General features: G+C 38.7%; 1 protein-coding gene across 1 annotated transcript in view; it reads left to right on the top strand.

Annotated features, from left to right (window-relative positions):
- vwf (von Willebrand factor) overlaps positions 1-13,667 on the top strand; it is a 100,462-nt gene that overhangs the window by 40,115 nt on the left and 46,680 nt on the right. The window contains exons 18-28 of the mRNA XM_061925024.2: positions 2,677-2,828; positions 2,900-3,003; positions 3,087-3,225; positions 4,545-4,679; positions 5,206-5,352; positions 5,418-5,558; positions 10,023-10,121; positions 11,380-11,536; positions 13,182-13,349; positions 13,421-13,556; positions 13,638-13,667. The exon at positions 13,638-13,667 is cut by the window's right edge and continues 268 nt beyond it. Coding sequence (XP_061781008.2) covers positions 2,677-2,828; positions 2,900-3,003; positions 3,087-3,225; positions 4,545-4,679; positions 5,206-5,352; positions 5,418-5,558; positions 10,023-10,121; positions 11,380-11,536; positions 13,182-13,349; positions 13,421-13,556; positions 13,638-13,667 — 1,408 coding nt within the window. The remainder of the gene's footprint in view (positions 1-2,676; positions 2,829-2,899; positions 3,004-3,086; positions 3,226-4,544; positions 4,680-5,205; positions 5,353-5,417; positions 5,559-10,022; positions 10,122-11,379; positions 11,537-13,181; positions 13,350-13,420; positions 13,557-13,637) is intronic.

Genomic DNA, 13,667 nt, shown 5'->3' with positions numbered 1-13,667 from the left:
TGGCCCGTGAAAGCTCGGAAATAATATGCATCAATTAAGTACTCTATCTTTCTTTCTTTTTCTATTTTGACAGAAATTAAGACATGTACTGCATGCAGTTATATACTGTATATTTTAAACTTTATCTATCTAAAAATGCAACAGATATTATATTATCATACATTCGAAACATTTTTGGGGGTAAAAACATACGTAAATATCTACTTAGCCTTATGATTTCAAAGCAAGTTACCCATCAAATCGTACCCTGTAAGCATGACAATATATATATTTTTTAAAACAGCTCTGTCTTCAGAATCCTATCGTAAGAAAAAAGCGGCCATTTTTACATTTACAGTAATACACTGTGAAAACAGCAACCATATATTTTGTGCAAAAAAACAAACAAAAAACTGGCAGCTCAATCAACAGAATTTTACAGTAAAATAATGTGACCGTTTTACTGTAAATTTTATGGTAAAATTCTGCCATTTTTTTTTACCACAAAATCCACAGATTTTTTTTTTCTTACAGTGTAGGTAAAATATACATGTACTAATCAAATGCATAGGTAATCATGTGACAATATCATGCGGCTAATCCTTATACATGTATTTTTCTTTTATTAATGTTACAAGCGGCCGGCCCTCTGAGGGCAGCCAAAACGGCAACGTGTCCCTCAATGAAAACGAGTTTGATATATTATATATTTTTGGGTACTTGATGCTATCTGGCCAGCGTGCTAAGTGTTAGCATTTTAGTTCGGCTCTGGCTCTTCAGCATTCCTAATACATTTACAAAAACATTGCATTTTCTAGTTCTTTAAAAAGATATCTGTATATTGTATACTGTATAAGTTTGTACTGGCCCACACATATTTTTTTTTGTCAGTCTGTGGCCCTCATTGGAAAAAGTTTGGGGACCCCTGGTGTAGTACTTGCATTTCTAGGAATGCTAATAAAGGCTAACTTTCAGACCCAAACACGCATTTTTTGGAGCTATAGCTCAACGTGCTCGCACTGAAGTCACACTATGACATCAATGTGATCTTATTTTTTTAAAAAGCACATCCAGAACTGCTTGCATGCAGGCTCACGTCTAAATACATGAACCTTTTTAATGGACGCTTTGGCATTGTTTAACACGACTATCCAACATTTGTAGGTCAGAAAAAAGAAAAATCATCGTAGGTCCCCTTTAAAAAAAAAGAAAAATAAGAATGATTCTACACATGTTGACTAAACAGTTGTTATAAAAGCTAAGACCCCTGGGACACCAGCTGGTCCCGCCCTGCGGCTAATTAGAAGGTAAAGAGTGTTAAAACGAAGGCCTGGCACCTGCAGCACTTAACTGCAAATCGTTTCTCGTTTGGCGGATAGCTGCTTGTTTTAACTCCCCAAAATTGTTCTGGATCTGAGTCCTGGGACTGCTGAAGCCAACAAAGGGTCCAAAACCCCGGGGACATCTGTCCCTCCCGCCCCCATGGCTAACTATACCGTAAACCAGTGGTCCCCAAACTACGGCCAGCATCCAAAGTTTTTTTTTTCCTTATTTTATAATTATTATTTTTTTATTTGTCCTTTCTAGCCCATCCATCAATCCATTTTCTACCGCTTGCTACTCTCGGGGTCTCTTAGCTGCTCAGGCAAATCATATTGTCTAAAAATGCATTTTCCCATCGATAACGTGACGTCATCACGCTCGCGCCGCAGTGCGCGCTCTTTTAGTCAATTTGTGCACGAGGGGAAAAAAATGGCAAAATCGTTGGGGAAACGAAAAATAGATTCCCTGTATAGAGTTTTTAAACATCAGTGGACATATGACTTTTTTTTTGTTCAGTGTAAGGAGAAGGCAGTTTGTCTCTGCAAAAAGACATATATATATATATATATATATGTATATATATATATATATATAAATTGTATTTTTTTAATTGTTTATTTTTTTTATTTAATTTTTAAATTTTTATATATATATATATGTATATACACTGTATGTATATATATATATATATAAATATATATATATACATATACATATATATATATATTTATTTATATATATATACATAAACATATATATATATGTATATGTATATATTTGTATATATACATATATTCAGTATATATACGTATATATATATATATATGTGTATATATACATATATACAGTATATATGTGTATATACATACATACATATATACATATGTGAATATATATATATATGTATATATGTATATGTATATATATACATATATACAGTATATATGTATATATATATATACATGTATATATATATATATATATATATATGTGTGTATATATATATATATATATATATATATATATATATATATATATATATATATATACATATATATATATATATTTATATTTATATATGTATACAGGTATATATATATATATATATATATATATATATATGTGTATATGTATGTATGTATATATATATATATATATATGTGTATATGTATGTATGTATATATATATATATATATATATATATATATATATATATTTTATTTTATTATTATTTTTTCTTTTCACTTATATAGCCCGGCCCCTGGCCAAATTTTTTTAACGCAAAGCGGTCCCGGGTCAAAAATTTTGGGAACCCCTGCCCTAGATTTTGTGAAAATAGCCCAAATTAGCAACTTTTTAATTTCTTGGTTGCAGAGCGGCGCTCAGCAGAGTGTGTTCCTCCATTGATCCGTGCAAAGTGTGAAGCAGGGCAAACGGGCCTGGAATGTGCCAGAATTTGCCAGAATGTACACCTTCCCTGTGTCTCCCAGGCCTGCATCCCTGGCTGCTTCTGTCCACCCGGCACTGTAGGTATAGTGTCATTCAGGTTCTGGGTTCCGGAGAGTCTGAAATGGGAGCAAACTGGTTGATATTTCAGGTGTACCACAGCAGAAACTGCATTGTTCCAGAGCAGTGTCCGTGCTACTTCAACGACAAGCCGCATGCATCGGGACAAACCATATCGGTGGACTGCAATACCTGGTAGACATTTTTTCCCTTTATGCGAGCGAATCATGAGATTATTTTGTCCGTTGATGTTTCACGACTTCTCTTCTTGTTTGCAGTGTGTGTGAAAACAGTAAGTGGCACTGCACGAAGAAGTTTTGTGATGGCATATGTCGCACCGTGGGGGAGGGGCATTACATCACCTTCGATGGCCAGAAGTACACATTCCCTGGACTCTGTCAGTATGTCCTGGTCCAGGTGAGCGACTATACATATACCGTATTTTTCGGACTGTAAGGCGCACTTAAAATCCTTCCATTTTCTCAAAACTCGACAGTGCGCCTTATAACCCGGTGCGCCTAATGTACGGAATCATTTTGGTTGTGCTTACCGACCTCAAACCTATTTTATTTGGTACGTGGTGAAATGATAAGTGTGACCAGTAGATGGCAGTCACACACAAGAGTTACGTGTAGACTGCAATATGACTCAAGTAAACAACACCAACATTTTACATGTTCCACTGAGAATATAGAACATTACACACGGCGCTCAAAAATCTATCAAAATGTTTTAGTATGACTTTGGTAAACTATGAAGCCGCACCGCTTGATGGATTGTACTGTGCTTCAACATACGAGTATTATTATGGTGTGTGTATAAGGTAAGACATATTATATGGCGTTTTGTTCCGCAATATTATGCAAAAGAGACTTTTCTTTCCTTCTGGTACCTGCTGATCTGTATTTGGGATCTGCATAAGTCCTGAAAATTTGCGTGCGTCCGCCTTTATAGTCCGTGGCGACATCGTAGTCGATAAGCTTCTTCTTTTTCTCTATCTTCTTGTTATGGGACATTCATCCTTCGTCGTTGCCATTTCTAATATAAAGTAGTGTAAAGTTCTTATATCTTTCAGTAAACTCGCCATGAAAGCGCTAAAACATACCGGTGTAGTGAGTTTACATTATTCACCCAAGGAACTTTAGTTATTAGAGAGTTCCGGTCGGACGTTTTTTCACGGGACACATTTCCGGCGTTGTTGTTGCACTAGTGAGCCACGGATGAGGAGATGCTGCTCCATTATTGATTTAAGTAAAGTCTGAATGTCATTAAAACAGTTAGCTCCATCTTTTGACATTTCTTCCACTCCCGTCCTTGCACGCTACACCGCTACAACGAAGATGACGGGGAGAAGACGCTGTCGAAGTGGAGGCACGTAAATAAGGCCGCCCACAAATCGACGCATCTTGAAGAGACAGTCAGAAAGCGGCTTGAAAATGGTCTGTAAAACATAATCTATGCAACATTTTGACCAAATAACCACCATCACATGTTATGTAGACCACAAGGAAGTGTTTTACATTTAGAAAAAAAAAATCATATTATGACCCCTTTAATGCGCCCTATAATCCGGTGCGCCTTTTGAATGAAAATAGACCTGAATAGACCAGCTCATCGGCAGTGCGCCTTATAATCCGGTGCACCCTATGGTCCGTAAAATACTTTACGTCTTTCCTGCCCATTTTTGTTCCCCTTTGTCCATTCCGCTGCCGCTTGACCTTGATTATGATCAACAGGACATGTGTAACGGAGAAGAGGGTTCCTTCAGAGTGCTTGTGGAAAATGAGGCCTGTGGAATTGTGGGACATCGCTGTGCCAAGTCTGTATCAGTCTACTACCGGGGAGGATTGATTATAATGCACAATGGAGAGGTACTAAGTCACTACTATGTATTCACATTCATCATGTCATGCTTGGGCAGCGGACTACGCCTAGGCTTTGTGTAGCCTTCAACAGGATTTTGTTGTGGCCCCATTTTGGTCTTTGATATTATTTATTATTGTTTACACATTCCTAATTTCATGCACACAACCTTATTATTGAACTTTGACAGAACAAAATGAATTCATATTTTATCTTTTATCACGGGGACGGCGTGGCGCGGTTGGGAAAGTGGCCGTGCCAGCAACCTGAGGGTTCCTGGTTCAATCCCCACCTTCTACCAACCGAGTCACATCCGTTGTGTCCTTGAGCAAGACACTTCACCCTTGCTCCTGATGGGTCGTGGTTAGGGTCTTGCATGGCAGCTACCGCCATCAGTGTGTGAATGAGTGAATGTGGAAATAGTGTCAAAGCGCTTTGAGTACCTTGAAGGTAGAAAAGCGCTATACAAGTATAACCCATTTACTCTTCTTTTTCCCTTGAAATGTTCCATTCAAAAATGTTCCCCTTGCTCAGGTGAGTATGAAAGTGCCGGTTCCACAGAGCGCGCAGGTGGAGATTGTTCAATCGGGTCAGTTCTACACCCTGCTGCTCGGGAAACACATTTCCCTCAGTTGGGACAAGGGAAGCCACCTCCTGGTCCACATCTCTGCCACATACAAGGTGTTACACAACTGATACGTCGTTTTGTCGCATTCTTTTTTTGTAATCAAGGTTTTTTTTTTAAGAGCCGAGTCTGTGGTCTGTGCGGCAACTTTGACGGGAACGTCAATAACGACTTTGTCAGCAGTAACAATCAGCTGGAGGTTGACTCCTCCCACTTTGGGAACTCCTGGAAGGTTTCTCCCAGCTGCGCTGATGTAACGCAGGTAATGCTCAGGACCGTGCTGTTCAGCCACTGATTGGCTCAGGCTCAAACAGCATTACTAACGTATGCATGCTAACTTTTTTTAACCAATTTTGCAGCCAAACGCCTTAGAGTCATTTAACTTGGTACTTGACACATACTAACAAGCATGCTAACAGTAACGTGCTAACTTTTTTAGCCAACTTTGCCGCCGAACACCTTAGAGTCATACAACTTGGTACTTTATACGTATTAACTGTTAGCAGGCTTAGTTTTACATGCATACGCTTCCCATTCATATGACTTGTACTTGATGCATTCTAACTATTAGCATGCTAACATTAGCATTCTGGCATACTAACATTAGTATTGTAAAATATTTTGCCAATTTCCTAGCCAAACACTTCAGAGTCATATAACTTGGCACTTCATAGATGTTGACTTTTTTTTTTTTTTTAGCAAACTTTACATGCGTACGCTTTCTAGTTATATGACTTCATATGACTCTGTACTTGAAGCATTCAAACTAAAATAATTTAGCCAGGGCCGGGCTATCTATTTGTGTGTCTTTGTGTGTTTTGTTTGTGTGTCAATTTTTTATGTATTTTCATTATGAAATATTAGTTTATATTTCTGTACCTTAATGTAATATTATCAAGATTATTTCCTTTTTTCATAATTTTTTCTTTCGCTTTGTTTTTAACGTGTCCAAAATAAACATCTGTAAAGCACAGAATATCAGAAACATTAATTCATGTAGAAGAAATATCACCTAACATCTTTGACAATCAAAGCATGATCGTAACAGTCCGCATTTTGTGAAATTAATGCGTGAAACTGCTATCTAAACATGGAAGTGTAGCTCCTCTCCTCGTAATGCAAGTGCTCCTAAAGCAGGAATACACATTCTGTACTCCTACAAAATAGAAAATCTAGCAAGACACCAAAGCACTGCAAGTATTGTTTTTATTCTCTTTAAAAATGTGTTTATGTCCTTTTCGTGTTGAGCTGTTTCAAAAATAATGTTTAAAACATTTAATTAAAGCAAATTGTCCAGTCATGGTAGTAAAATCTTAAAAACGATCTGTCTAGGGTACACCTATTAATGACGAAAAAGTATATTGTTCTGCGATAAATTGGGAGTAATTTTGAGTTAATTTTGAACGAAATGCGATTATCGCGATTAAATATTTTAATCGTTTGACAGGCCTAATATATATATATATATAAATAAATATTAAAATACAAATAGGGCAACAAGAGAATACTTCTCATACTTCTGCTTTGTAAAGTAAATCTGCACAGCAGATATGGGCATCTACATCAACAATATGATATGCTTGAGTGGCTAGACAGGAGTAAAAAAAAAAAGGGGGGCTGGGACCTATTTCAATCAATCAATCAATCAATGTTTATTTATATAGCCCTAAATCACAAGTGTCTCAAAGGGCTGCACAAGCCACAACGACATCCTCGGTACAGAGCCCACATAAGGGCAAGGAAAAACTCACCCCAGTGGGACGTCGATGTGAATGACTATGAGAAACCTTGGAGAGGACCGCATATTTATACGTAAGTAGTAAAACCTTAAAGTCGCATCTTAAGTGCACAGGAAGCCAGTGCAGGTGAGCCAGTATAGGCGTAATATGATCAAACTTTCTTGTTCTTGTCAAAATTCTAGCAGCCGCATTTTGTACCAATTGTAATCTTTTAATGCTAGACATAGGGAGACCCGAAAATAATACGTTACAGTAGTCGAGACGAGACGTAACGAACGCATGAATAATGATCTCAGCGTCGCTAGTGGATAAAATGGAACGAATTTTAGCGATATTACGGAGATGAAAGAAGGCCGTTTTAGTAACACTCTTAATGTGTGACTCAAACGAGAGAGTTGGGTCGAAGATAATACCCAGATTCTTTGCCGAGTCGCTTTGTGTAATTGTTTGGTTGTCAAATGTTAAGGTGGTATTATTAAATAAATGTCGGTGTTTAGCAGGACCGATAATCAGCATTTCCGTTTTCTTAGTGTTGAGTTGCAAGAAGTTAGCGGACATCCATTGTTTAATTTCATTAAGACACGCCTCCAGCTGACTACAATCCGGCGTGTTGGTCAGCTTTAGGGGCATGTAGAGTTGGGTGTCATCAGTATAACAATGAAAGCTAACACCGTATTTGCGTATGATGTCGCCTAGCGGCAGCATGTACATACTAAAGAGTGCAGGGCCAAGAACCGAACCCTGGGGGACTCCGCACGTTACCTTAACATAGTCCGAGGTCACATTATTATGGGAGACGCACTGCATCCTGTCAGTAAGATAAGAGTTAAACCACGACAAGGCTAAGTCTGACATACCAATACGTGTTTTGATACGCTCTAATAAAATGTTATGATCGACGGTATCGAAAGCAGCGCTAAGATCAAGAAGCAGCAACATAGATGACGCATCAGCATCCATTGTTAGCAATAGATTAGTCATTTTTGCGAGGGCTGTCTCCGTAGAGTGATTTGCCCTGAAACTAGATTGAAAAGGTTCACAGAGATTGTTAGACACTAAGTGTTCATTTAGCTGCTGTGCGACAATTTTTTGGAGGATTTTCGAGATAAACGGAAGGTGGGACACCGGCCTGTAGTTTACCATGAGGTCAGGATCGAGGTTAGGTCTTTTGAGCAGAGGATGAATAACAGCTTTTTTGAATGCTAGTGGAACAGTGCCAGAGGAAAGTGATACGTTTATAATATTTAGCACTGATGGACCTAATAATACAAAAAGCTCCTTGATAAGTTTCCCAGGAAACGGGTCAAGTAAACATGTTGTTTGTTTTGTCCCATTAACACATCTTAACAATTCCTCTAATGTTATTTCATCAGAGAGAGAAACTATTTTGGAGGGCGGTATCCATCGTAGATACAGTTGTATCTGTGTTAATAGAACCCAGTTGTAGCTGCGATGCATTGTCTTTAATCTCCTTTCTAATGAGTTAAATTTTCTTATTAAAGAAATTCATAAAATCATCTGCCGAGTGGGTGGAGCTACTGGGAGGAGTCCCTTGTTGGGTTAGCAATGCTACTGTACCAAACAAAAATTTAGGATCATTTTTGTTGAGGTGGATGAGATTTGAGTAATATTTAGCTTTAGCTAAGGTAAGCATGTGTTTATAAGTTATTAAACTATCACTCCATGCTTGATGGAAAACCTCAAGTTTAGTAGCACGCCATTTGCGTTCCAGCTTTCTACACGATAATTTATGGGCTCTAGTTTCTTCTGTAAACCATGGGGTGCGCCTTTTAGGGGCTCTTTTTAGCTTTAGCGGTGCTATACTATCAATGGTGTCGCGCAGGGCGTCGTTAAAGTTGTTAGTGAGGTTATCAATAGAGCCGACATAATTTGGGAATGGTGCCATTACCGAAGGCAGTAGGCCAGCAAGAGTCATCGTTGTGGCAGCATTAATGTTGCGGCTGCTATAGTAGTTATTATTAGTTTGTTGACAATGAGTCAGAACTTCAAATTTTATAAGGTAATGATCGGACAATACTTTAGTATACGGGAGTATCGTAACTTTGGAGGTGGTGACACCCCTGACCAGCACTAGGTCTATCGTATTACCGTTGCGATGCGTAGGTTCATTTATTATTTGTGTAAGACCACAGCTATCAATTATAGTCTGGAGCGCCACGCACTGAGGGTCCGATGGGGTATTCATATGGATATTAAAGTCCCCCATTATGATTATATTGTCGGTGTGCGTCACTGAATCAGCAACAAACTCTGAAAATTCACTGATGAAGTCCGAATAGGGTCCTGGGGGGCGGTAGATAACAGCCAGGTGGAGAGGCAGCGGTGTGACAAACCTCATAGTAAGCACCTCAAACGAGTTATATTTATTATTTAGGTTAGGGGTAAGGTTAAAGTTTTTGTTGCTCCATTCAGGCGGTAGGCGGGGTCCACCCTGGACAGGTCGCCACCTCCATTTCAGCAGCTACCCCATTTCAACAATCATTCACAATATTTTTGTTGTCTAATGTTATAATCTGGAATGTTTTTACTTTATCTTTACAATGTGTTACGGGCCAAAAAAAAACATGCTGCCGTGCATACCGCAAATGGACCCCGGGCCGCACTTTGAACACCCCTGATTTAGAGGCTGCAGGTTAACCGAACATGCATGTTTGTGAAATGTGGGAGAAAACCAGACTATCCAGTACAAACAAATACCTTGCTCACTAACCATACTTTCAGCTTCACTATTCTAATGCTAATTCAATAATGGACGCTACCGTGTTTAAGTGAAGCAACAGTGAAGGACACTTTTGTCCCTCTCTCGCGGGGCCGGAGCCTATCCCAGCTGCACTCGGGCGGTAGGCGGGGTACACCCTGGACAAGTCGCGACCTCATCGCATGGCCAACACAGATAGACAGACAACAACTTTCAGTATTTTTTACATTAAAATGGTGCAACCACTTGCTGCATTTGTGTTGGACAGGTACCTGCTCCCTGTGGTGACAACATCGTCAGGCTGGTGACAGTCGAGCAGTCGTGCCGTGTGCTTACTGGTCCCCTCTTTAAAGAATGCAACAACCAGGTGAGTGCTAGTAATGAATAACTAACAGTATAGCAACTAATGTCTCAGTTTACAAACACCATCGATACAGTATGCTGTCAGCTCTCTGACGCTGGGGAACTGCACTTTTTTTTTTTTTTTTTCACCTACCATTCACAAACCTTATGTAAGACAAGCACTAATGTTTTTAATGCATTCTAACATATTTAAAAAACACATACAAAAGTCAGCTAACAATGGAGATACCGGGAGTGATTACATTATTGCGTCTATTCCGCCTATAAAGACCTCTATCCAAAAACCTTCATCATTGCACGACTACTTTGGGACAAATGATGATACAGAACCTTATATTTTTGAGCCTGAATATAAGGAGGATGATCTACAAGTTTTGATAAACAGAAAATATACACAAACTACGAACATACTAAAACAACCACTTACTGTACAACGTCTGCTTTCCCTTGGATCCCGACTGAGGATGTTCATATCTTCTCATTTAGAATCAAATTACTCAAAACTCTCTAGCAAGTTATAAAAACAAAACAAAACAAAAACAAGCGACTTTTCGTCTCTCTCGCCATCTCCAGGTCTAAGTTGGATGTCAAAGTTGAGCATTTTCTCAGTGTATGGCCACAACCTTCTACATATCCATGTGAGAGGTGATGATTTATAATCTAGAATTAACTTTTACCAACTCAGAGGCAATGCAGCAGCTCACTGGCTCAATGTGTCAACGTAGCAGCATAAGCCAGTTAGCGCTCTGTGATCACGGCGCTGCTAAAAGTAGTTCCTCGGCGTTAGCACTTATAATAACAGTATCGCTAATACTTAGTTAATATATTAGGTCGCGGCATGTATATTATTATATTATATTATATATATTTTTTATCAGAGTTATTCTTTAATGTTATCAGATTTATCTGTATGGCGTCATAATTCCTCATATAAGCCCGTTAAGTATATGTCCCATGCACCCCTAGTATGTGCTCGTTTTTTTACTGTGCCCATATTCGTTTCTATGGTTATCATCACACTTTTCCTCTGTCATCATGAGTACTCATCTGCAATTGTTGACAAAATAATCACACCGAGCTGATGTTTCGTTGCGCGTCTATGGTGAGACTCCAAATTGCAATTGCGCAATTCATCTGATCACCTGATTATTATAATCTTTGACAATGCAAATGTTTTCATCCCGTTCATATGTTGGATCTCTCTGTTGTACCTTACATTGCAGTAAGTTTATAGAAGGTTTCTTCCCTTTATGTATCTTTAGGTTGCTGCCGAGCCCTACATGGAGATGTGTGTCGAGGCAGCGTGCTCATGTCCATCAGTTGGCGACTGCGCTTGCTTTTGTGACGTTATCGCAGCCTATGCTCAGGCTTGTTCCGAGAGGGATGTTTCTGTCAGCTGGAGGTCCAATGAGCTTTGCCGTAAGTGTGAATAGTATATTATAGGGTCCTTTGTACTCCTAAAGCCATTTCCCCATATTTTGAGAGGATCAACCAAGCTAAACTATGACTATGTTTGGTTATTTTTCACATACAGTGGAACCTCGATGTACAAACTTAATTGGTTCTTGAACATGGTTCGTAAATCGAAACATTTGTATAGTGAAGCAGAGTTCCCCATAAATAACAATGTAAACATGAATACCATATTTTCTGAACCATAGGGCGCACCGGATAATAAGGCGCACTGCTGATTCAGATCTTTTTTCATACAAAAGGGGCACTGGATTAGAAGGCGCATTAAAGGGGTCATATTATGATTTTTTCCTAAATTGAAAACACTTCCTTGTGGTCTACATCAGTGGTTCTCAACCTTTTTTCAGTGATGTACCCCCTGTGAACATTTTTTTAATACAAGTACCCCCTAATCAGAGCAAAGCATTTTTGGTTGAAAAAAAAAAGATAAAGAACTAAAATACAGCACTATGTCATAAGTTTTTGATTTATTAAATTGTATAACAGTGCAAAATATTGCTAATTTGTAGTGGTCTTTCTTGAACTATTTGGAAAAAAAGATAAAAATAACTAAAAACTTGTTGAAAAATAAACAAGTGATTCAATTATAAATAAAGATTTCTACACATAAAAGTAATCATCAACTTAAAATGCCCTCTTTGGGGATTGTAATAGAAATCCATCTGGATTCATGAACTTAACTCTAAACATTTCTTCAAAAAAAAGAAATCTTTATGGAACATGTCCACAAAAAACATAGCTGTCAACACTGAATATTGCATTGTTGCATTGTAATGAATGGAATAGCCTACTTGATTTGATGTTCAGTTTATGAACTTACATTCATATTTTGTTGAAGTATTATTCAATAAATATATTTATAAAGGATTTTTGAATTGTTGCTATTTTTAGAATATTTAAAAAGAATCTCACGTACCCCTTGGCATACCTTCAAGTACCCCCAGGGGTACACGTACCCCCATTTGAGAACCACTGGTCTACATAACGTTGTAATGGTGGTTCTTTGGTCAAAATGTTGCATAGATTATGTTTTACAGACCATCTTCAAATCGCTTTCTGACAGTCACTTCAGGATGCGCCGTTTTGTGGGCAGTCTTATTTACGTGGTCCCACCAAAATCAACTGAAAGTGAAAGTTAATAAGTGGAGCTTTAATGTTAAACATTTTGTGATTTCTGATCACTTGTGAGGGCACCAAGGGACTTTTTTTGTTTGTGCGCGTGTTGGCAGAGCATCGCAGACAGCACACTTCAGCTTGGTAATAAAGAGAAAGTTGATCCATCACCCTGTTATGTTTGTTTGATATACAGTACTGTATATTATTTTTAAACACTTTGTTCAAAGTGTACAAACCTTCACTAAAATATGCACTTTTGTCGAGGCTGGAACCCATTATTCATATTTACATTGTTTCTTATAGAGACATTTGCTTCACTATACAAACTTTTCCATTTACGAACCCTGTTCAAGAACCTGTTAAGACCGTAAATCGAGGTTTCACTGTAATCTCTAATAATAACTTGGATTTATATTTCAGTATTTCAGTCTGTGCAGTAGTTAGAAATGAAAATGTCACGCACACCTCTCAACAGCGATGAGCTGCGAGGGGCTGAATCCAAAGAGCCTAACTTCAGGAGAGGAGTTATGCCAGTGGAGATACAACACTTGTGGGCCTGCCTGTCCCATCACCTGCCAGCACCCCGAACCCCTCCAGTGTTCTCTCACATGCGTGGAAGGATGTCATGCCTACTGCCCCCCAGGTGTCTGAAATGGTCCCAACTATTTAATAACTCAATGGAATGCGGTATTGCACTAACATTGTTGCTCACAGGCCAGCTGTTGGATGAGGTGGCCATGAGGTGTGTTGATCCCTCTCAGTGTCAGGTGTGCGTCCACGAGGGTCAGAGAATCTCTCACGGCAACAAAGTCATCATCAGCCGCCATGACCCCGCCCATTGCAAAATATGGTAATAATGTCTACTTGCATGCTAATTCATGCTTGGTCATTTGTAATAACAAAAGTGCTTTCGCTGTGATGTGTCCTCAAGTCACTGCGACAACAACACCCTAGCATGCGA

The sequence above is a fragment of the Nerophis lumbriciformis genome, linkage group LG29 (assembly GCF_033978685.3).
Source record: "Nerophis lumbriciformis linkage group LG29, RoL_Nlum_v2.1, whole genome shotgun sequence".
In the NCBI taxonomy this organism is placed as follows: Eukaryota; Metazoa; Chordata; class Actinopteri; order Syngnathiformes; family Syngnathidae; genus Nerophis; species Nerophis lumbriciformis.
Note: the sequence above shows the minus strand (reverse complement) of the source record. Positions and strands in the feature narration are given on the sequence as shown.